This window comes from Chamaea fasciata, unplaced genomic scaffold, assembly GCF_029207755.1.
Source record: "Chamaea fasciata isolate MVZ Bird 193981 ecotype frontalis unplaced genomic scaffold, bChaFas1.0.hap1 SCAF_7, whole genome shotgun sequence".
Taxonomy (NCBI): Eukaryota; Metazoa; Chordata; class Aves; order Passeriformes; family Sylviidae; genus Chamaea; species Chamaea fasciata.
Window position 1 is genome coordinate 8,748,756 of NW_027094092.1, and position 23,024 is coordinate 8,771,779.

Genomic DNA, 23,024 nt, shown 5'->3' on the forward strand with positions numbered 1-23,024 from the left:
AAAAGAAGGACTGGCCTCCACCCTAAAACCTCCATCTTGCTTTATGTATATATTACTATATTCTAAAACCTTAAACTCTAAGATTTCCACCTTGTGATGTTACCCACTTCTATTCAAATTACACACCCATAATCCCAGTGCTGTCACTCAATTTTGGAAGCCTTCTCCATGGCCTCAGGTGAAATGCAGTGTTTTCTTGGGGGTCAGTGCCTGTCAGCACAGAAAGTCTGCAATTCTCAGTGTCCAGGGTTCCAACAATTCAAGGCTAGGCTGGATGGGTGAGCAACCTGGCCTAGCTGAAGATAACCCTGCTTATAGGAGAAGATTGGACTAGATTACCTCTAAGAGTCCCTTCCAAACCAAACCATTCTATGATTCTATGTATGATAAAACCTTAATGCAAATTTAAAAATTACTTAATGTCATGTCAGTATTATTTACAAAAGCAATCACAACCTAATAAGTAACACAAATGGCATGTTTTGGGCAACAGTTCTGGCTCTCTTCTGAATTTTAAAAGCTTCAGACAGAGTTGCATCTAAGTGGTTAGAGAAGAGGTGTATTCTTAGGACTGCAAAACCTAAAATATCTAGTAAAATATCTAATAAATTCCATAGCATATATTCATCTAAATGGATGTGTTTCTAGCACTTCAGCATCTGTTGCCATGATTGAAATACTATCTTAATAACATAAGACAATTTTAGTGTGCTGGTATGTGGAATTTGTGGGGGTACGAGCTTGAGTTATGTTTTAAACCTTAAGGTAAATCCATTTCTGATGAGTTGAAAGCAAGGCATGATAGCCCACCATAAAGAAATCTGTATCAAGAGACACTCATTTATGACTCAAGGAGCAACCTATCGCTGGTCTTCAGTTTAGTAGATGCTTTTGGTAAATACACTTAAGAACAGTTGACTGGGATCTCTCAAGTTTGCTAATCTTTGGCAAAGAAAATGTTTCCTGTGTTTAAAACTTCCTTATAGCAACATATTCTTGTTTTGTTCTGAGTTTCAAAAATCAGTGACAACAAAAAGAGTAAAAGGAATGCTCCTAAACTTCCATTAAAACATGCAAAACTATGTTTAAATGTCAGAGCAGTTTTACATCTGTTAGATCTCAATGAGATTTGTAAAACAAACTGTTAAGAAAAAAGTATTAAAAAGAGTTTTAGAAATTTGAATATTCACCATTTTAAAAATCAAAGTATAGCGGAAAGTTTGTTTTTGTTTTTTACAGTTAACCGTCAATGAAACAGTTAATTACTAGAAGACAATCACAAAAAAAAAAAAGCATTTCTGGAAGTATGTTGAACTATATTGTTTCCAGAAGGGAATAAATAATGGCAAGTGCATATTCAGTTTTAACTCCAAATTCCACATTAGGATTGAAGTTTTATCCTTTGTCTTGTGTGGGCTACCACTGACTTCAGGGTATTTCTAGCAACCTGAACCCATCTCAGAGTTGGTACTTACTCTGTAGCATTCGTGTGATAATGAATAAACTCTTCATCAAGGCAAAAATGCAGTAACTACAGTTAATGTTCTTAATGTTCTGTTGCTAAAGGAGAGAAACTACACAGTGAACTTCAGTGAAAATTCATTATTTGATGCACAAAGGGTGTAAGGGGTCTTGGACTCAAACCTCTAATATCAAGAAGAAAATAAACAAAACCAAAGAAAACAAAGTCAGGATCAAAGGGTGACCTTTGTTGGGCATTTATGATTTCTGCTGGTGGAGGGGCCATGGAAGCACAACCCTGGTCCCATGTGAACTGGCACAGTCACTTGATCCAGCTATTTCCATTTGTGCTATACAAGGAGATGAGCATCTCAAGAAGTAGAGACAGTAACTAATACACACTAGTCTAGGATCTTACAGGGACCTGTGCAGAACTACTAAAACCTGTACTTTAATCTGTTCATGTATTTTGATCATGAACTCAATTTTATACAGTTCAGCACAAATAGCCAGAGGATATGTTGTCATTATATTAAAATAACATTTATAATGAAATTTGAGTGCACTTAACCTTAAAACCTCTTTCTGTATTTATACCTTAATGGAGGCAAGAATATTTGCCAGTTTTTTTTTCTTTATTATTTACATTAACAAATGGAATTTAAAATATGAAGTAAAAATAGCTATTAATACTATCCTATATTATTAAAATAAATTATATTTAAAAGGATTTTTTTATGCTGTAGTCAGATAAAAATCCAAAAATCTGACTGAAAAAGCATTATTCAGTATATCCTAAGAGTACTATTTCTATGTTATTGCAATATAAGAGAGATACACTGAATTAATCATGACTGTTTCATACACTTTGGCTCCTAGACTAATAAATAATTAAAAGGGCATAACTGTTATGGATAAAGGTCTCATTGTTTTATTCCTTTGCTACCATGAGAGTTTCTTGTTAAATAATTCTTTTTACTTTTTGAAAGATAAATCTATTCCTACTGACAGACACAGATGCAGCTGAAGTTTTGTGTGGTTTTTTTTTCTTTTAAAGTTGGAACATAATATCTCAAAATAGAATCTTAATAAATCAATGTAAAACACATCCCCACACTTTATAACACAATATATATTTATGTATATATTGTGTTTTATGTACTATACTTACTTTATAACACAATATATATGTTACAATGTAAAACACAGCCCCAAAATATACATTCTTATATATAAGAATATATCAAATTGGCAGTTTAATTTTTACACTTTTAATCTGAAAGATAAATAATTGAAAATGCTATGTAACTGTACTGTTTGATTATCAGCCCCATTAATCATCATAGAAAATAGAGAGGAATTTCTTGTTCCTCCCCACTGAAAGAACCCTGTAGGGGATATGAAGGCATTCCTCTGATTCTAAAAAAAAAAACCCAAAACCAAAACAACAACAATGAAACCCAAACAAACAACCCACAACCCCACAAAAAAAACCCAACAACAAAACACCAAAAAACCCACCACCAAAAAACCCTAAACAAACAAACAAACAAACAAACAAACAAACAAACAAAAACTTCTTAAGAGAATAAAAATCAAAAATAAAAATTCAGCTTCCCCCATCTCTCTAGAAAGAGTGGGCATCTGACAACTTCTGCTAGGGAAGACAAAATCCTAGTGGAACAGACTAGTTGATAAATTCTCTGCCATGCAAATCATGACTATTCTCATTAAAACACATATTCTCTATTTCAACATGACAAAGGTTTTGGAAATATTTACTACTTTTCCTCTGGTCAGAACAAGAAAGCGTCACAGAGGACAAAGTCATCAATAAACACATGGGATAAAATCCTGCTGTGTTGATATATTGCAAAAAAGTACTTTATACCTTTACATACATGTTGCCAGAGGTGCAGTGGAGACTGAAAACGAACTATAGTACATATAGTTTTTGGTGAACAGCACGAATGCTTACAAAGTGTAACTGGATATAACGAGAGGAAAAAACTTTCTTTCACACTGACAGGAGAATGACAAAGAAATAAAAAATATTTTTAAATGCACTCTATCTTCCTCCTGTTATTTTAGGAATAGAAAGGTAAAACCACATTGTATTAAATGTTTTAAAAGCCTACATACCACTTCTGTTAAAACGTGGCCAGCCCAATTCTATGCAGAACCATCATTCCTGAGTCAAGAGATGAAGCCCACCTGGAAATTCCCAGGTAGGCTAAGATTTCTCTAAGAGTATTACACTAAAGCTAAGGAATTGGGCAATAGATAATCCATGCCTGAATTCTAAATGTCCAGTGACAATCCCTTATGAACAGTGCAGAGGCTTTGGTTAACCAATGCCACCACATAATTCACATCTATTCTTTTCTCCAGATGGCAGCAGAAGTTATGTTTACAGTATAAAAGTATATACACACAACGTATATCATAAAGAATCAGGTGGGTTTTGTCCTTTTCAATTAGCATTGTAAAGTAATTATCTAAATAGATACAGTGAAGAATATTAACTTAAATTCACCCTAAAAAATATTTCAGCATTCTTCTATAAAAGACTGACGTACTTACCTTGACTCTGTTAAATATAATTCCTCTTAGTGTCATACCGAGTCAACTCACCACAGAAGAAGTTTAAAGGAGAAATGTAAGGCTCAGTGCTATCCATTAAGAGCAACACTACAAACAGCAGCATCTCCGTTTCTAAAGCATCAGGTCTAATAAACTCTTTTCTAAACTGGAAGCACATGCTGCTGTCTCACCATTAATGCAGAATATTTTATTGTCAAGTAAATGTCAAATGGATTCTTACAAAGTGATTCATCTATTTAACAGAAACACAAAAAAATAACTGAGAGAAAGGAATTCTTTCCCCCATTAATGTTTTCACAATAAACTTAAGGGACCAAATCCATAGTTCTCAAGAATACACTATAAAGAAAGGCCTTTTTGTTTTGAAAATTCTTGTCTGTAGATTAATGGTGGACTTGATTAGCAGTCTTTGTGTGCTCTTAGCTGGGGAGATCCTGGTCCAGTTCCTTTTATATAAAAGGAGGAAGAGAAGCAAAAAAAGGAGAAGAGGGGAGTTATATAATTTGGTCTAATTTTGTATTCTCGGTATTGAGGGAAAAAAAGAAGTCTAGAATAATGAGATCAACAATACATGTTTTCTAGCTTTGCTTCTCATCTTTATTTACCTTTAAAGTATTGACAAGTTTTAGTATAATTAATTACCACACAGAAAATACTTCTGATGCTGGTGTACAGGGTAATTTTACCCTGGTTTATTCCTGCCAGAGAGGAAACTCATGCACCTGGGGAAAGTTTTGCTTTGCCATCTTTAGCTCTTGCTAAGGAAATCAGCTGAGATTTAGGGTGATGCTTTTAGACACAAAGCTTCAGAGTACTCTACCCTAGCTTCCCCCTGAGGACAATTCTCTTTCTACTAATTTCAGGTAATGTAAATATTGTTATAACTTCAGTTCTAGAAGCCTAAATTATACATACTATGACAAAAAATTACCACAGGTGTATTAGTCATCTCAAGAACTAGAATGTTACACTTTTTGAAGATGCCTTGCATCCTAAAAAAGCACAATATGATTTGCTAAAATTTTTTCTTAGCTCCAAGTGGAGCTCTCATTGTGCACTAATGAATAGAGGGAGATGCTTGGAATTAAGGAAGTATTTGATTTGTATTGTCCAGAGAAGGAGGTCACTGAGGCAAACAAGTCTAAGCTAGTGAGAAAAACTACAGAGCTTTTGCAAACCCCATCAGTTCCACTGAACCTGAATATTGCATCAAAGATATATTCTGTAAAAAAAGAAATCCAAGTCTAACAAGAACTTCATTGGGTGAAAGTAAAAAGGAGTAATTTCAACAGTTTTCCATTCAATTAGGAGCTAATGATTTGTCTTACAAAGGGCTTGGTTTTTTTTGTAAAGGAGTTTATGATGAATTCTTTCAAAGTTCCAGGCACTAAATTAACATGAATGGCTGTGCAAATGCAGTGAGAAAAGGTAGAAAATTAAATCAAGAGGGGCAAAAAATATTTATTTCATTTCTCATACTTTATGGGTTTGGATAACCCTCAGTGAAACTCAGTCAACTATTTAACTAAAAATGTCAGTTCTTCAAAGGACCAGATAGTGGAGATGTAGGTGCTTTTCTATCGAGTGCAAAACCAGCATCATCAGGCACAAAGTGAGGAGAGAGATGTCCATGGACTTCTGGCTCCATTGAGGCATCTAGACCTACATAAGAAAAGCTGAAGGCAGGAAGGGGAATAAAAATAAAGAATAAAAGGAGAGGCAGGAGAGAAAGGGTAACTAAAAGAACAAGAAAGCTGCAACTTAAGATGGGGCAGGGCAGGGTTCTGCCTAATATCAACAGATTAATGACTGAGTATAGAACAAAACAGATTTCCTGACAGTTCTATGGGCAGCACTCAACTCCAGCCTCCCACTGACACATTCAGGACCACTGTTTGTCCACAAGTTTCTGAGTCCTGTGAAGTGGATTTTACTGGCCCTTCAAGGACTTATTTTTTGTTAAACAATAAATGAGACCTGAGAAGGCTGAGAAGAATTTCACCTGCAGTAGCACAAGTAAGACTGAAATGACATCTATTCCGAGGTTCTAAAGCTGTTGGAGAGGAATTGGCACAGAGTAAAGAAGTGCCCAGCTGAAAGGTCTCCAAAACCAGCTTGCATCTGGGCATAAACTAGGGCTGGACTGCAGACATGCCTTTCCCCAGGTCTTTTGCAGCCTGGCGTTGAGAATTACTGTAGTTTTCTACAAACAAAAGAAGACGGAGATTAGAAGCCCAAAGAGACCAATGACTCTTGCTGCCCTGAGGCCCAAGATGTATCTTCAGAATTCACTCACAAGATCCCAGGCATTCCACTATATCTCCTTTGGAGTTAGGTTAATTGAAACTCCTGATCTGCCCATGATTTTGACATTTTAAACACCCTGGAAAGTTATTTCTTATGGATAAAGCTTAGGAAAGCATTTTCACTACTAAAATCATAAACTCTTTTGCAGACTGGAAGTGAATAGGCCCGGGAAAGGCAGAACAACTATGAAAATCTCTGAAATAAGGAACACAAAAAAAGCTAGGAAAATGATACTGAATAAACAACAAAAGACAGAAACACACCATGCAAAAGCTATGAGTACAACTTATGGACAACTTTGAATTAGAAAGGCAGAACAAAGCATTTGAGTCTTGAGATCTGTATACTCAATCTGCTTTCTGTTTCTCCTTATTTCCAATTCCTATATGGTGTATGGTACATCACCCCTACCTGGACGGTAGGAGTAAAACGTACTTCTATATTTATAAACACGTATATTTTTCTGACCAGGAAGAGGCAATAGGGCATACTAGATTGTCTGCAGAGTGATCTTTTTATATATATAAAAACATACATATTACACATACACTGTTTTAGTGCATCTGAAAATAAAGTTTCTATGCAGGTGCTGTAGCAGATAAATAACACCTTTCCTTTCCTGGGATTTAGAAGAAGAAATTATTAAATAAGCATTTTATTATTACTATAGCAGAATAATGTTGCATGATGCTAATTATTAAGAACATAAGGTAAATCATTTAAGAGCAATCACATACTTATCAACTGGTCTGCAAGATAGAGAACATCTCTATGTCACAGAAAAAATCAGAAGCTTTAAAACCAGGATCCATTATACCATCTGATGAGACTCCAGTTGCACTAAAGACAGTTCCCCAACAATTTGAATGCCATCATGGGTATTGACCAAAACCACAGATCTTGGAGAGAAGCTGGTTAGTTGGTGGGAAATGTTCATACTGATGCATATACAATGCAACAGGAGGTAACCTGGAAACAGAATTGCTGTCACTGAAACTGTTGAAAAAGTACTTTATGTGAAGGTGTGACTGACTTCTCTTACTATAAAAAATCTCTCTTAATAACTACTTTGCTGCCTTCTGTGGCTCTCCTTCCCAATTTATAAACCAAACATTTGTACAAGTTTTCATGACTTGTTATTCTTTATTTTTAAAAATAGGCTTATTCATTCAGTTCCATTCTGAAATATTAAGACATAATGGCAGGATGGTAGGAGAGTGAAAAGACAAATGATTAATTGTTTATGTTGCACACATACGGGGATCCTACTAATTAGAAAGCAATGTTTCAGTTTAAAATAAACTGGTCATTTATTTCCACTTATTAATATAATCCATTACTGTAAAACATGTCTTCCATCTTTTCTGTGTAAGTGGAATTTAGAATCATTCCTGTTTTGAAGAAAGGAAAAGGAATCTATAAGCAGATACATTTTTACTGAAAATACATTTTTAGCATCTAAGCCACCACAGCATTATGTTAATCTAATTCAGTTTATGCATGATAAGATCACTTCAGGCATTAAAAACTGCTTTGGGGGCATGCAATTTTATCAGGAGATTTAAGTATCTTAATGTTTTCATGAAGTTTCATAATTTCTCTTAATTCATGGATTTAAACTTCTATTAGGAATTTAAATATTTTCCCATATTATAAAAAATTACTCTAATTTTAATGGGACTGTTGGAGGTTAGGTTTGTTCCTTCTTTCTCTAAAGAATTTTTTCCCCATAAGTTACCAAGGAGACCAAGTGTTGGATACTTGAGAGTACTTAACCGAAACAAAGAGGTGGACAAAGTTGGAAGGGGGAGATAATGCAGGTACAAGACAGAGCTTGAGGCAGCTGCGGGCTCTTCTTTTTTCTGGCGTTTGGCGTTCGGGGAGAGAGAGAACGGCTGTTGCTGCCTGGAAGAGTTTCACTGTGGCCAAAGGGATCCAGTCCTGGGAAATCTACTATCGCCGGTACGGCCTGAATCCTGAGTTTTCTCTGCCACCCGCGGGAGCTGGGCCGTCTCTGCCTCGCCTTCGGCTTCTTCGGCGCTGCTCCTCTTACTACAGTGTGACCCTGCACCCCCTGCGCTGCCGGGACACCCTGCCATCCCAGCTACCATCCCGGGACTTTTCCACTGTTTCAGCTTGGTGCTCTGAGGATCCTGCAGGGACACCGAAACCAAACTGCCCTGGGTTTTGTGAAACAAAGCCTTCAAGGTTCTTGGTACTGTTTTCGTTTGTTATTAATGCTGTAGTTGTTTGGTGGGGGTTTTTTTTGTGTTTGTTTGCTTTGTAACACATACTAGTAAAGAACTGCTATTCCTATTTCCCAAATCTTTGCCTAAGAGCCTCTGATTGTAATTTATAATTGAAAAAGAAAAAAAGGGGGTGGGTTTACACTCTCCATCCCAAAGGAAACTGCAGTTGGTTTTTTTTTTTATTACCTGGAAGATACCTGTCTTCCCAAAGCAAGACAAAGATACCAGTTATAAACATAAATGCAATGCAAAATATTAGAATTATTTTTTTCCCCCAAAGATCTTGCAACGTTATTAGGGATAATAAGTTCTATAAGCTATAGGCTGACTTCATCATGCTGCATAACAGCTGAATAGAGTCTGGAAGAGGAGACTTTCCTGTTGTTATGCATTTTATGGGTGGCATTTTTAAGCATATTGATTTGAGACAATAACTATAAAAGACTTCAGGTAAGACAGTGCTCCCTAAAAAGTTTCCCTTGACTTTGTCAGAAATGACAACTGAATGAAAAAGCAAACTGAACCTCTGGTTAGTTATATCTTAATTTTATGATGTTTTCTATTTGATAAATTTAATCTCATTTGTCTCCAGTAGCTTAAATGTTACTAGTGTTGTCCAAACACTTCTTGAATTCTGTCAGGCTTGGTGCTTGTGACCATTTCTCTGAGGAGCCAGTGGCAGTGTCCAGCCACCCTCTGGATGAAGAACCTTTTTAATATCCAAATTTATAATTGAAAAAGAAAAAAAAAGGGGTGGAGGAGGGGGTTTACACTCTCCATTCCAAAGGAAACTCCAGTTGTTGTTTTTTTTTATTACCTGGCAAATACCTGTCTTCCCAAACCAAGACATGGGACCATTACCCCTGTGCTTTTTGCTACATATTCCAAAGTGTTTCCTTTCCTTAGAATTAATTTAAATTGACACATATAATTTGTTTCTGTGAATTTTTGCATGAAATCAAAAAATTCACTCTGCCATGTTTCATTTTCCTTTGCTGTTCCTTGTTCACTTATTTCACATATAGATATAAATTAATAAAAAGAGGAATTTGGGACATGTTCTCTTCTGGTTTGCATGTTTGCTTTGGGTTTTTTAACTAACAGAACTTGCAGAATTAGAAAAAAAATTACAGATATTATATTATTAAATAATTTCTGAAAAAATAATCTTAACCATCAATTACTAGGAGTTAACTCCTACCACAAGGCATACTTGTAGCAGCACTGAAATGATGGAAGTATTAAATTCTATAGAGGTTACTAGAAGAAGCTAATAGGCTAATACAATACAGTAATGGATATACTAAAGCATCTTAAACAATGAAACTTTGGGTTATAAACACATGGTATGTGTTTGGCTGTGTCATGCTATGCAAAGAACATACAGCGTAGGAGGAACTACCTCAGTGGCATCAAATAGGGTGCCAAATACCAAAAAAATTAAAAATCAGCTCCATATCCTAAATGTGCTTTTTCACAAGTGTCCAAAGGATTCCAAAGAAAGACTAATAAATCTCAGTTATGTACACAAGAACATGTACAGTGAAGTGGAAAAACTTACTGTGATCCAATGAAGTGTTCCAAAATGAAATTCAAACCAACCAAAAGACAACTGACTTTCAAAAGCTAGGAACATGAACTTGTTCCCATTAAAATGCATGGCAAGTTTCCATTGATGTAAGTTTTGAAGGAATGATCTTTAATACTGCTATTTAATACCTAATCTATATTACTATTTTTTTTTTTTTTGCACAATTGAATTTGGAATGCAGTCGTGTGATATGAAAAGGGTGTTTTGTTTGCAAACTTGGAATAAAATCTGGCTTGGACTAGATTGCATAGTAAAGAAGTAAGCAAAAGGGAATTCAATACCATTCTGGCAGAATTCAAGTTCCTCAAAACTAAAAGATTAAAAATACTTTGATACTGTTTTTAAAATGAAAACCAAAAGGAAGAAAATGTAAATGTTAAGCTGTGCCAGATTACTGAGATCTTTGGTTAATAATCATTACCTTCTTCAAAGTGCTTTGAAACCAATAATAAAGCTATTACCTAAATATACTGCAGAATTAAAAACATCTCACTGGCTACAAACCAGAAAAGCTAGTAATCCTTTATACTTTCATGTTAAATCTCAAACTATCTGTGAGATTTAACAAATCCCTTATTTCTTCTTCTTCATGATTTATTACTGAATTAATTAGGAGTTCTCAATACTTATTCAGCACAGTGCTTATACATGTTCCCAACTTCACACTCCTGAGAAAACCCAAATCTTCATCTGGCTTCATTGGCTTCATTGTAAGTTATGTTAAGCAGAAGTTTATGACTGAATAAGCACTCTGGTATTTTGCTGAACCAGGAACTTGACTTCTGCAGATAAGAAGAAGTCATGACTCAAGAACAGTACACATGGAGGGGAAGATAAAAGCATAGTATGAATCAGATTCTTAACATACAACTACAAGAATAACAAGATTAGCATATTTTCAATCATTATTACCATAGACATATATAGAGAAAATTAAGTGGATCAGAAGTATTAAGCTTTGAAAGTATAGATGTGCTAAATTCAGCCATATAATAATGCTAGCAAATATTGACACTGATTAATTTTGTGCTATGGGAGTTAATACTCTACATACAAAGTCTGAAATACAGCTCTGGGTTTGGAAATATCTGTTAATCAAATGAAATACTGTGGATTTTAATGGTTTGCTCATGCTATTTTAGCGATATGTCTTAGTCGTGACTTGGCAATTCAATGATCATAAAGCCTTTGATCTGTTTCCTGACCTGTTCAATAGCATCAGTCAAAATAGAGTGGGAGAAAGACTGTTTTAATGCAGTGGATATTCTTTCCAGCCAAACTGAGAAGTCACCAGGTCCATTTCTGAAGACTTTTCTTTCAGTTGCAATTGATTAAAGAGAGAGAGAATTCAATGACCTGAAGTGAGAAGGATATTTATCACATACTAATAATTCCTTCGGTCAGTTAACACACCATAAGTTATTTATTCTCCAACTGTGTCACAAAAATGAGTGCTGGTTAACCAGAAAATATTTTTTCCTGTTAATCAGTGATGTAATTTTCAAAGTGAAAGGTAGCAGTAAAGTAAAAACAAAGCAAAAATAAAAAAGTGAAAGTAAAATCTTTACCCTAATAAAAAGAATCTTCTCTCCAACTCTGTATCTTCCCTGTGAAAGACGCTCCACACAGAATTTAGTAGGGCATTTACAAGGTGGATCTTCAGAAATGTGTTTAACCTATAAAACAAGAAGTTTTTAATGGGAACTGTTTAAAATAGCATGGATAGTAAAACATTCAGTAAGAAACTTGTCATAACGTATCATTTGATAGAAGTCTTAATTGATGATATTTTTCTTGTTTTTTCTTAACACTACTGTAACCCCAGAAAGCACCCTATGGTGCTTCCAATAGCAATGATTTAGTAGCTGAGTTAAAAATGTCACACAGTTCAGCATCAAATTTGCACTCTATATCTGAAGTCAAGCAGTTTGTTACATGGAGTTTAGCACCAAACTTTTGTAAATGTATTCTCAGTATTTTATGATGAATCAGCTCAAAGTGCTAATACAGCTAACGGGCAAAATTAAGATGTCATAAGGTGCATCCTGCCTTCTAAATATTTATAAATATAGAGGTATCTTTCTTACCAGTAAGAGGCCCGGCCTCTTTAAAACTGTGCACTAACACCTTAGGGAAAAAAGCATACAGAAAATACTGTGACATGGTTAAAAATTCATGCCAAGACACTCCCCAGTAGTTTCAGCTGCCCTTTGATGATTTCCTTGTTAGGGCTAGTTCAATCAAAGTTAATTTAAAGGGACCTCAAGTACACTATCATTGCCAAACCTAACTACATAGGCCCAAAAATAACGGCTGAGAAAGAAACAGATGAAAGCCACTTTCCTGCTTGTTAGTAGCTGCATCAGCTTGGCTTTGACCTCCTTGGTCTGGCATGTGCTACCAAAGGCAGTGACGTTCAGTAAAAGTATATTTTGCATTCTTCAGTGATGGGAAAGTAGAAAGAATATCAAATATCAATATCAAATCAGTATCAAAAGAGCAGATCTGGCCGTGAAACTCTTACTTGACATTCAAATTGCACTTCTGCATGGGAACAGCAAGAATAAATGCAGCATTTTCATACCCTGTGGTTTTCTTGGACAAAGTACGTACCAGTATGTCAGAATCAAACCATGCAAGATGCCAGAGGAGCTTGTAGATGTTTGTCCACTTCAAACAATATTCCAAAGACATTCTCATATACAGTTTGTTAACCAAGGCCTGTAAAAATGGTCTGAGGCCCAGGAAACAATATTTTCAGAACAGCTAACAAATTAAAGTCTTAAATTGTTTCATAAAAAGAAAAAATGCCTGGCCAAAGCTGTAGCACTCTAATATTAAAGTGTTTTGTTTATCATGAATAGATAAGGCTTCTGAAGTACAAACGTTTTTCAGATCTGCTTTAGGAATTAAGTTACAGTATGTTAAATAAGCAAAAAAAAAAAAACTTATAAGGTAACCAGTTATTGTTTCTATACTTTTGAAGCTAGCCCTGTTGAGTGATTTAAAGGCTTTCCAATTATTTCTGAAATTGTTCAATGCCTTTATCTGAATAACTTTATTACCTTGTGGAGGGTTTTTTATGAGTATTCTAATGACTTCTTTTTCTTAAATCAGGGCATAATATTTCTATGAAGAAAAATAATTAAAATAAGAATTAACAGAGAAACTCTACATGTATTTTACACACTAAAAGTGTTTCTCAAGTATCAGATGAGTTGTCCTCAGTTTGAATGAGTCACGTTTTGAATTTTAAGGTAAGTTACTCAAGTGATTTTTATCAACATGGACGAGACTTAGCCTCCATTTCTGGCGAATAAATTATTTAGATAGTCAATGTACAATAGGAATAACTTACATGAAATCAGTGGTTGATGACTTAAATCCAAGTGCAGGTTGTTGAGGGTGAAAAAGATGTATTCCTGTATTTCTTGGGATGTGGTACCAAGATTGGTACCAGTGCTTAGGGAGCTTTTAGGCAATGGCCCTGTGAATACTGTTCAATCATCAGGGATTCCTAACATAATATCCTATGGCATTTATCACCCTGAGAGCTGAAAATGGGTAGTAGGAACTTAATGCTTCATCCACCAGAGTTCATACAAGGAACTAAAACCCCAGAGCAGCTGGACCTAAACAAGTTCAAGGTTGCTTTGAGCTGTGTAAGCAAAATAGACCCATCTTCAGCCTGCAGAGAATGAAAGCCAACAGATCTATCCTGGTGTACAACAGAAGATAATAAGATATTCATTGCTGATCCTGCTCTTGAGGGTTCCACTGCCTTACTGGCCCAAAGGACACAGAAGTCCTGAGGGGAATTTGGAAATCAAATCAGGAAGCAGAGGGAGGAATTATATTCTATTTTATTTTGTGTCTGGACTACATGAGCAACTGCTGCTGTTTTATGGTGTGAGTGTCTGGGGCAGTGGGGGTCAGGAATCTAGCTGGATGAATTCCATTCTGTTTCTATCCATGCTGCTTTCTAAATTAAAGGAGGTGGTTAGAGAAAGCCTGCATACTCTGTTCAATTTCCACATGATATGTAGTTACCAGCCTCCTTCTACGCGTAACTGCTCTTTCTCAGTTCTGTTGAAACATGAGTGCTTTTGCAAAGAAAAAGAAAGAAATACAAACCAGAAATTTTAAAATGTAATTATATGGATCAAATTAAAAAAAAAGAAGTGTTTCAATAAAACAAACGAACATTATATTCCATCTGCTCTTTGTAACAGGAAAGTGGCACATGGTTTTTCAAGAAGTGCTTTGTAACTCCCAGGTGGCACATCTACCTTGCAATGAAGTAGTTACTATGGTAACTGCTTCTTTTTTACAGGCTAGATTTGTACTTTTCCAGTTTAACCTCTTCATGGTCTCAAAATGTGTCCTTTTCATCTGATTCCAGCTATTTCAAATGAACCCCTATGGGTTTGCACCAGAAACATGAACACTCAATATGCTGCAACAAGTTTAATGAAATTCAAAGCAAGATTCTAACAATGAGGAAAACAATGCTTGTTTGTTTGGTTTTTTTTTTACAATGCGAGAATCATGCAGAACAGCATAAAAGTTAGGCTGAAATATCTTAGAAGCGTTTGTTAACACTCAGTACAAGTCAGCAGGAGCCAAATCTTGTCCTGACTCAGTCCTTCCTCAGACAATGCACCAAGTGGGAGTTGGTGAATAAGGAGTAAAAGAGTAATAAGAAGGGAATGTGGCCCTAAGCACAAAGCTAGGCTAAGCTGCAGAGCTCCTACACACTGTGACTTTTTTTTTTTTTCCTCAAGCTTCAGACGTAAATAATTGTGGTCAAAAAACAAATAACTCTATACAAATGTTTAAAATAGAGTGTGTTGTGTGTGTTTTGCAAGTAAGTGCATATCAGAACTGATAAGAGAGGAAGAAGTTCCACAACTTACAGCATCATCCAACAGTTTCCCTGTGCTCTTTTTCCCAGGAGACTTTGTGGGTGATGGTGAAGGAGATGGAAGGGGAGCTGAAAGGGTTTCCTCTTGTTCAATCTCTTTTTCCAATTTTATTAACCCAGGAGGCTCCACCCCAAACCTTTTGGAAACATGCAAATAATAAATAACTAGTCCATTTAAAGTTTTATGTATTTTAAAACAAAAGAGTGGAAAGAATTTCTACTTTGTGTGCAATAACAGAATGATACACACATTAATAAACATGTATAAAAGACACCAACCATTATTGTCATCATTTCAAATTAATAGAAAAAAATGACTAAGATGCAGTCTCTCAGTTCATCAAATTCACAGGAAATACAGGTACTTTTTCAGCTTCTCTGTCTGATTTCATATAGTGAATAATTTATGAACAACAGCAGACCTCAAAAATTGCAATACCATGCAGTCAAGTTCAGTACATTTGTGCTTTTCTTAATTTTATTTTTTTCTTTTCAAATTACTTGACAACTCATATTTTGTGTTAGAATTTTCCAAAGAAATCCAAATGAAAAGGGATTAAGGGTTTTCTTGACCTCAGCTATCGTATTGAATTTATAGGTAAGTAAACTGAGACATGGCCACTACTCTTCAGAAGTGGTTAGTGTTTTAACTAATTGATTTTTGACAGCCAGTCTTCAGATCTCTGTTCACAGTGGCAACACACTTGTAGCCCCAGCTAGAACAAAGTATATGCAACTTCAACATGGGTAAACTCAAAACAGAGCACCTGAAGAGCAAGGTTCTTTTTTGAAAGATCTTTCGAAAGCTTTCTGGCAAGTGATTGAGTCAGTATCTCACAGCAAGCAGCAGAGCCTGGACAGAAGTCAGAAGTCTAAAAGCGCATCCCATTTTCCTTATTACTGATAATCCCCCTCTGGGTTTTTTTGGTTTGTTTTTGTTTTTTTTTAATCCGCCAACACTGAACAAACCCCAGAAAGAGCACCCAGAGGTCCTTTTTCAAAGAATGACTTCAACTTGGAATAGCTGTCATGCCAGGTAGACTAGTCATAGCAAACCACTTGCACAAATGAAATCATATTTTCTTCTGTAGCAGAAAAGTCCGTAGTCCAGATGCAGAACAATACTGACTTATCTAGATAAAGATCTGGACATTAAAATATTGAGCAGCAACGAACATATATAATGAAAATTTAAGATAAATACAATAATGATCTTGGAAGTGCACAGAGAAAAGATAAAAGAGCATATACCAGCTTCTGTGTTTTTCTGATAACCTTTAATTTAGTCATACTGCTGCCTAGTAAATTAATAGAAAGTAAACCAAGAACCAAATCTGTGCTTGTATTGGCTTCTAACTGGTGCAGTCTGCCTAATGAAAAGTCAGCCAACATTGAAGCAAGCACTTATATACAATCTATTTACTTCCTGTCTGTCTGCAGATGCTGACAGGTTGTAAATCATTTCATTCCCACTGGGCTCTAAGCCTACTCCTGCATACAGCCTTACTCATCAAATAAAACTCTTCCACTGTAAGAAATGTTGCTTCTTTGCTTCTACTACTTTTCATAGGTTCCACATTTTGTCTTTGTGACAGATTTTTAAAGTTTCCTGTACTTCCAGTATTCTGAATTCGTCTGATGAACAGTTGAAAAATAAAATCAACAAACAAACACACACACACACGCTTTTTTCCACATGCTGTATGAACCTGAAGAAAAGTTGCTGGAAAGCTGAAATTGTTAAAACCACATCTTTTCTGAGAGAGGTAGAGGTGCAAATTCTGGGAAGGTATGCTAAGCAATTCCTTTTCTGCGCCTTTCTAGCCTGGCTTCTCACAACTACACAGGAAGCAGCACTGGACTGTAACATGATCTCTGTTAGACTTCTTAGAGCACCACTTTCCATTTTTATCAAGGTAAAATTAAATACAATAGCAGAAAGACCTTGAAATTGCCCAACAGCAATTCCAAAAGACCTGTGAGGGTCGTTTAACCCTGCAGAGTTTAACAGTAACCCAAGAACTCCATTCTTTGTGCAGAAAAAATAATTTAGCTGTTTTCCATTGTACAATGTCTGACTTTCAAATACTTAGGGAGAATGTTGGACCTGTGCAACCCACTGCAATAGTGCTGTGCATTGTCAGTGGTCAATTCCACCCTGCAGGTCACACTTCCCTCTCTCATAAATCTCACTGTACTGGCATAATATCTGCCAGTGACACAAGGGCTCATTTTAACTATTGAAGTTCTGCAGATGATCTCAGAAGTGAAGTTTGTTTTCAAAAACAAATGAAATCCAGGAAAATTTATCAGGCAATTTTATTTTTATTACTATCTTTGAACTGCCACTCTTTGAGCCAAGTGGTCACACCAGTTTCCCACTCACTGTGCAGTCCATCCATCAAGACCATCTGTTCCTAATTTGTCTAAGAAGACACTATGAGTTAACATGCTAAAAGCATTACTAAAGCAAAGGTAAATTATCACCTGTCTTCTCCTCCACAGAGTATCTGTTGAAAACAAGTTCAAGTTCAGCAGAACAGAGCTCAATTTAACTCCTCCTCAAGCAACCCTCATTCTTCCTCACTTGTGCCTCAATCACAAGTCTATTTGCATTAAATAAAAAATAAAAAAAAATAATCTTCAGGTGTTACAGACCCTGAAGACCAACAGTAATCTAGATGGGCAAAGTGTGCCAAAAGCTGAGTCCTTGTGATGAGTAAACCACTTTGGACATCTTTCTGCTTCTAAAATTACTCAGTCTCTCTTACTCTTTTAGTTCTTTAAACACAGACTGAGGCCCTTTTTCAAATGTCTCTGCAGCTCCTGTTTTGGAAAGGAGATCCTTAGGACTGCCAGCAGACCTGGGTTGCTTTATAAAGCACACATCTGACTCCTGCCTTGTTTCAAGCAGCTCAGCAACCTCACTTGAATATGCTCTTTCCTACACTTAATGAAGGCAACTATCAATTCTCCTTTTCCATACAGTTCTAGTTTACCACAGCTCAGGCAAAACAGGCATCATATTTTTCCTTTTCAACTGTATTAACCTGACATTCCACTTCAGTTTCTATGTACCTTGAAAGTGTACAAGATTATAAATGGGGGTTTGTTCGTTTTTGAAGAGATACTAGAGCAGGGAAAAGTAGACAGACATGTTATTTGACCCCTAAGTTATAAATAAAATTTAAAAAAAAGAAACATAAATACAGAAACAGAAACACAATATATAAGATAATAATTAATGATAAATGATAATATTTGTGTATTATAAATAAAAAATAACATACAAATATTATAAGGGTAAAGGGATAGATATGCAATATAAATGAAAACATGGCTTATTTACTTGTTCAGGACTTCATGTCTGGAACAGAAAGTATCTGAGACATGGAAGCTTAAGACAAATATAAAGGATAAGATTCTATTTTCATTCCCATGTAGATTTATTGAGACATCAAATCTCACTGCAAAATGAGATTAATATAACTCAACCAACTTCAGTAGAATCCAACACTGCCTAACCACAAGCATGCATTACCTGAGGAAGTTGGATACTATAAAGTAACCACCTGGGGCAGATACCCCTGACAGTTCTGGCCCAGGCACAGGGTCTTTGAGCGCTGGTAGGCTTATCTCCAAGCTGGTCTTGAAAGCACAGTTTGTTTGCTCATGTAAATTAAGATTCATTAAAATTAATTTCATTGTGCACCTGCAGATCAAAATACTTTCTTCTTTGTGGGAGCTTAAAACAATTTGCCATTTGAACCCAAGTTCTAGAGATAACAAAATATTGAAAACCTGAAATCACTATTTTTTGGTAATTGCTGTTCTTATGCAAGCTTCCAGTGACAGGAAGGGTTTTTTCTGAAACTTGATCAAGAGACAAATTTCTAGTTTTCCATGTGAGTTCATTCACAAAATATTAATACACATGATACAATTTTAACACAGCCAATACTAGTTTTTAAACTAGGAATAAACAGGGGTCTTCTTCACTTTGACTGTTACCACAAGGAACTCTTCTGAAATTAACGAAACTATCTAAACAGCAAAGTACTCCAATTTGATACACATCGATGAATGTAACTGCAATTTACATGCAAGACTGGGCAGCAGTGCTGCTGCTCATGTATTTTTCAGTAAATCTTATGCACTATGCTGATTAAATCTACATCTGCAAAAAGGGGGAAAAATCACATTCTAGTTACTGTAATTTTGATTATTTAGCAAAAGTCTTTGTGTTGATGTCAAAGATAACATTACAGTGTACTGAAGGTCTAGCATAGCTAGAATAATCTTGGTCAGATTTAGGTCATGTGAAAATTAACTTATTATCAGTAAACTTAATTAAGTTGCAGTTGTCTATAGAGAGATCTGACTTTATAAGGAGAAACAGCTCAAAGGTTTATAGAAAACAGAATTTTCTCAAACCCTTCCTCTCCTAACACAAGGATAGCCAACAAATATCTTCATTGAGATACAGAGATTTTGTAATATTTGCTAACAACTGAGACAAGACAAACATTCTATTTGAACCTAATGAGCACAAAGGTTAGCTTGAGATGTCCTGATTTAATATGTCTGTCAGTAGCCCCTGCTGTCAAGAATGCAAATATTTCATCAGTCTTTAAATATTTTCACCTACCTTGCTGCAATTCTTCCAAGTTCCAGCAAACAAAGGCACACTTCTCTTGGCTGCTTGTGGAGTACTAGAAAAGCAAAATAAAAATGGAAAATGTTGATAAATAAAAGTTATTTTAAAGATCTTAGTGATTGAATGGAACCTAATCATCAACATCTGTAACTCTTGACTCCGATAAAAGTTTGTTTTCTTTGGCTTGCAGTAGAGTTTTACTGGAATAAAAAGGATGGGATTGATCAGTGTTTCTCGGAGTTCAGACAGGTCAGAAGTTCCATGAATAATTACTTGGGGTAATTGGTAATCTGCAAGCAGTTCATAACTATTTAAAAATAATCAAGAGATCTGGCAGAACACTTTAATTAGTAGAAAGTCAAAATTAATAACATTAGAGTGATACTTATCTTTCTACAAACTAAGAGAATTCATATCCTTTAGATCACTATTTTTGTTAGCCAATTTAAATTTAAAAAATAACAAAATTGCATTATCAAAGATATACCTCACTATAAATTTGGTCCTGAATTTTTTCAAATCTACTTTTAAAGTAAATGTGAAACTAGAATGCTTCAGGAATCAGTTCGTCACAGTATAAAAATCCCAAACGGACAAAAAAGAGTTTCTTCTTCATACATACATACATACAATACAAGTCTACATGTCTGGATTCCACACAGAACACTTTTTTATGTTTCAGAAGTGGCTGTGACACAGCATCACCTTCTCATTATTGTGAGAGACTGGAATGTTAGGGGTTAATGTTCCAACAAAAGCATTTGCAGGTGCTTTGCTGAGGCCAGGGTTGCACTCCCTATTGGAAGAAGAGGGGGAGAGTTTTTGGGTGTGTGGTGGTGAAACATCTCAGCGGTGTAAGAGCAGTCCAGGCACAGAGGCGCTGTGCACCCACCACCGCAGGATGACCACCACAAACGAGCTTCTGTTTATCAACAGGCTGGGTTTTGAGCCAAATAAGGGAAAAGACTCATAAGAAGCAGATTCTGCAAAATGGGATAGTGCTTTTTATCATGCCAATGTCCTCCCTTACATAACTCAGGTGTGTAAGTCCCCTCCGTGGAAGGTTTTGGGACACTCACACTTGCACACATCCCTCCTGATGGGGCACAGCTGGCTCAGCCACACTGATGGGACAGGCGCTGTCATGCTTTGGGTGTCGCAAACCACCAAAGTAATCTTGATGGGGCACAGCTGTCTCAGCCACACTGATGGGACAGGCGCTGTCATGCTTTGGGTGTCACAAATCACCTAAGCCCCTCAAAGTGTGCCCAGACTCATCTCTGAGCCTTCCACCAGAGGACTGCACACGATGCACAATGTTGCACCACCCCTGCCTCAGGGGTGGTACCCTGGATGTTCTCACCTCAGCCTGATTAATTAGTATACCTTGACCCATTGAATCTGGTGTCTCATGGGCTTACCCCACCCTCCACAGGTCAACACTGTGACCAGCACTTCAAACAAGAGACACTAAAATTGCAACAATTAAGTCTCATTTCACTCTGAATTCTTATCCTTCCCTTTCCCTCTATATTTTCTTAAGTGATATCTTCACACTTTCATATTGTTGCATTTCTGTAGATGATAACTAAAATGGCTACATATTTCCTTTCCACTGCAACCAAACTGATCTAAAATAAACCTGCCATAAATAAATATATCTCTATATCTCTATATCTCTATATCTCTCTATCTATCTATCTATCTATCTATCTATCTATCTATCTATCTATCTATCTATCACTAGTCATTCAGTGTAGTTTCAGTCCCATCTACCAAAAGAAATCTATTAGCAAGAACCTCAGTTACCCTTGCCTTCAGGGGCAAGTTATAACAATTATGAAATACCACCATAAACCGAGACATTTCCCCCCCCCCCCCCCCCCGATTCAGAATGGGAGATGTTCTGTAAAGAACTCCAGCAAAGCACATAAGCAAAATCCAAAATCAATATATGAAGAAAGGTATGTGGCTGTTTGCATAATCAATTACCCAAAACTCCAAGAAGAAAGGAAAAATACAAGAAAAGAGAAAAAAGTAGCTATGAGTACATTGTAACCTACACTTCAGAAATACTCTACTAGAGTAAAGCCCTCATATTGTGGGTAAAAATCAGGTTTTAAAAATTTCCACAATAATAAAAAAATTTGCACCTTACACTTCAGATTGAATTGAGACCAAAAAGTAACTGCGTGACTATTTGTTTAAAAATTTAAAAAACTCACTTTTTTAGTTTTCAGAAGAAAGCTGAACAGCATCAAAATAAATTTTTTCCTAATGAGCTAAGGTCAAGACATCAGCTATATAAACTTTTGATAATCTAAAGACTCACCTAACTCAAATGCATGAAGGAAAAAATACCATACCTGAAAAAGATATTTTAATGTCTTGTTAAATCTCTGAAAGCAATTACTTTGTTCTATGTATGTATGAGACCTAAAAGGGGAATTCACAGACCTGAACATTTCTAGGTAACCAATGCCCTGAACCTCCAGCTTCTGTGACTTCCACCTGCAGCTCCACCGACATGAATAAGTGTGAGTGGTGTGAGTTGAATGCTCATCCCAATATCTTTTCCAAGTGCCTGTGTAGCCCTTTGAGAGCTATGGATTTGTCCTCTAATCTCATCCAAATACATTTTCAGAAGTGAAACTGCAGAGCATGAAAACCAAACAGGCACTGCACTGGAAAAAAAGTATATTTATTCTTCAGCCATCTGTTACTAAGAACATAAATGATGAACACTTGGACATTCAGCTACTTTCAATATTTTTCCTTCCCACAACACAGTAATTACATCAAATATTTACCTTTATTAGTAATCAGTATTTTTGAAATGTTACATTCATGACCCTAGAAATGTATTCTGCTATTTTGCTTTTAAGGTGGTTGTGGCACTCCCAAAATAAAACTTGATTTTAAGAAGTAAGGCATCCCCCAAAATATAAATGGAATAAACTGGGTTTGGAATAGTCAAAGAGAGTCAATTGCAATTCATGCGTATGCACATCTGAATGACTTTGGAATGGAGGAAAAAGAGAGCTTCAACTACTACTATTTGCAAAAAGATCCGTAAATATAGCTAGAAGAAAATTTGATTAAAAAAGTAAAAGTATGATCTACCCAAACAAAGTTCATAGACCATAGACCTTTAGCAAGTATGACTCAACATAATCTAGACACATTTCATGCATTTCACACTGAACAACGTGGCATAGTGAAATCATTGTT

General features: G+C 35.9%; 1 protein-coding gene across 10 annotated transcripts in view; it reads right to left on the bottom strand.

Moving 5' to 3' along the window:
* GAS2 (growth arrest specific 2) overlaps positions 1-23,024 on the bottom strand; it is an 89,877-nt gene that overhangs the window by 18,644 nt on the left and 48,209 nt on the right. For 9 of the 10 annotated variants that reach the window (XM_066187473.1, XM_066187472.1, XM_066187474.1 and 6 more), the window contains 3 exons: positions 19,785-19,848; positions 15,129-15,273; positions 11,781-11,888 (listed from right to left, as the gene is read on the bottom strand). In XM_066187473.1, the coding sequence (XP_066043570.1) occupies positions 11,781-11,888; positions 15,129-15,273; positions 19,785-19,848 (317 nt within the window). Of the gene's footprint in view, positions 1-11,155; positions 11,569-11,780; positions 11,889-15,128; positions 15,274-19,784; positions 19,849-23,024 lie in introns of those variants that run through there. The other variant, XM_066187480.1, reaches the window with a different exon arrangement.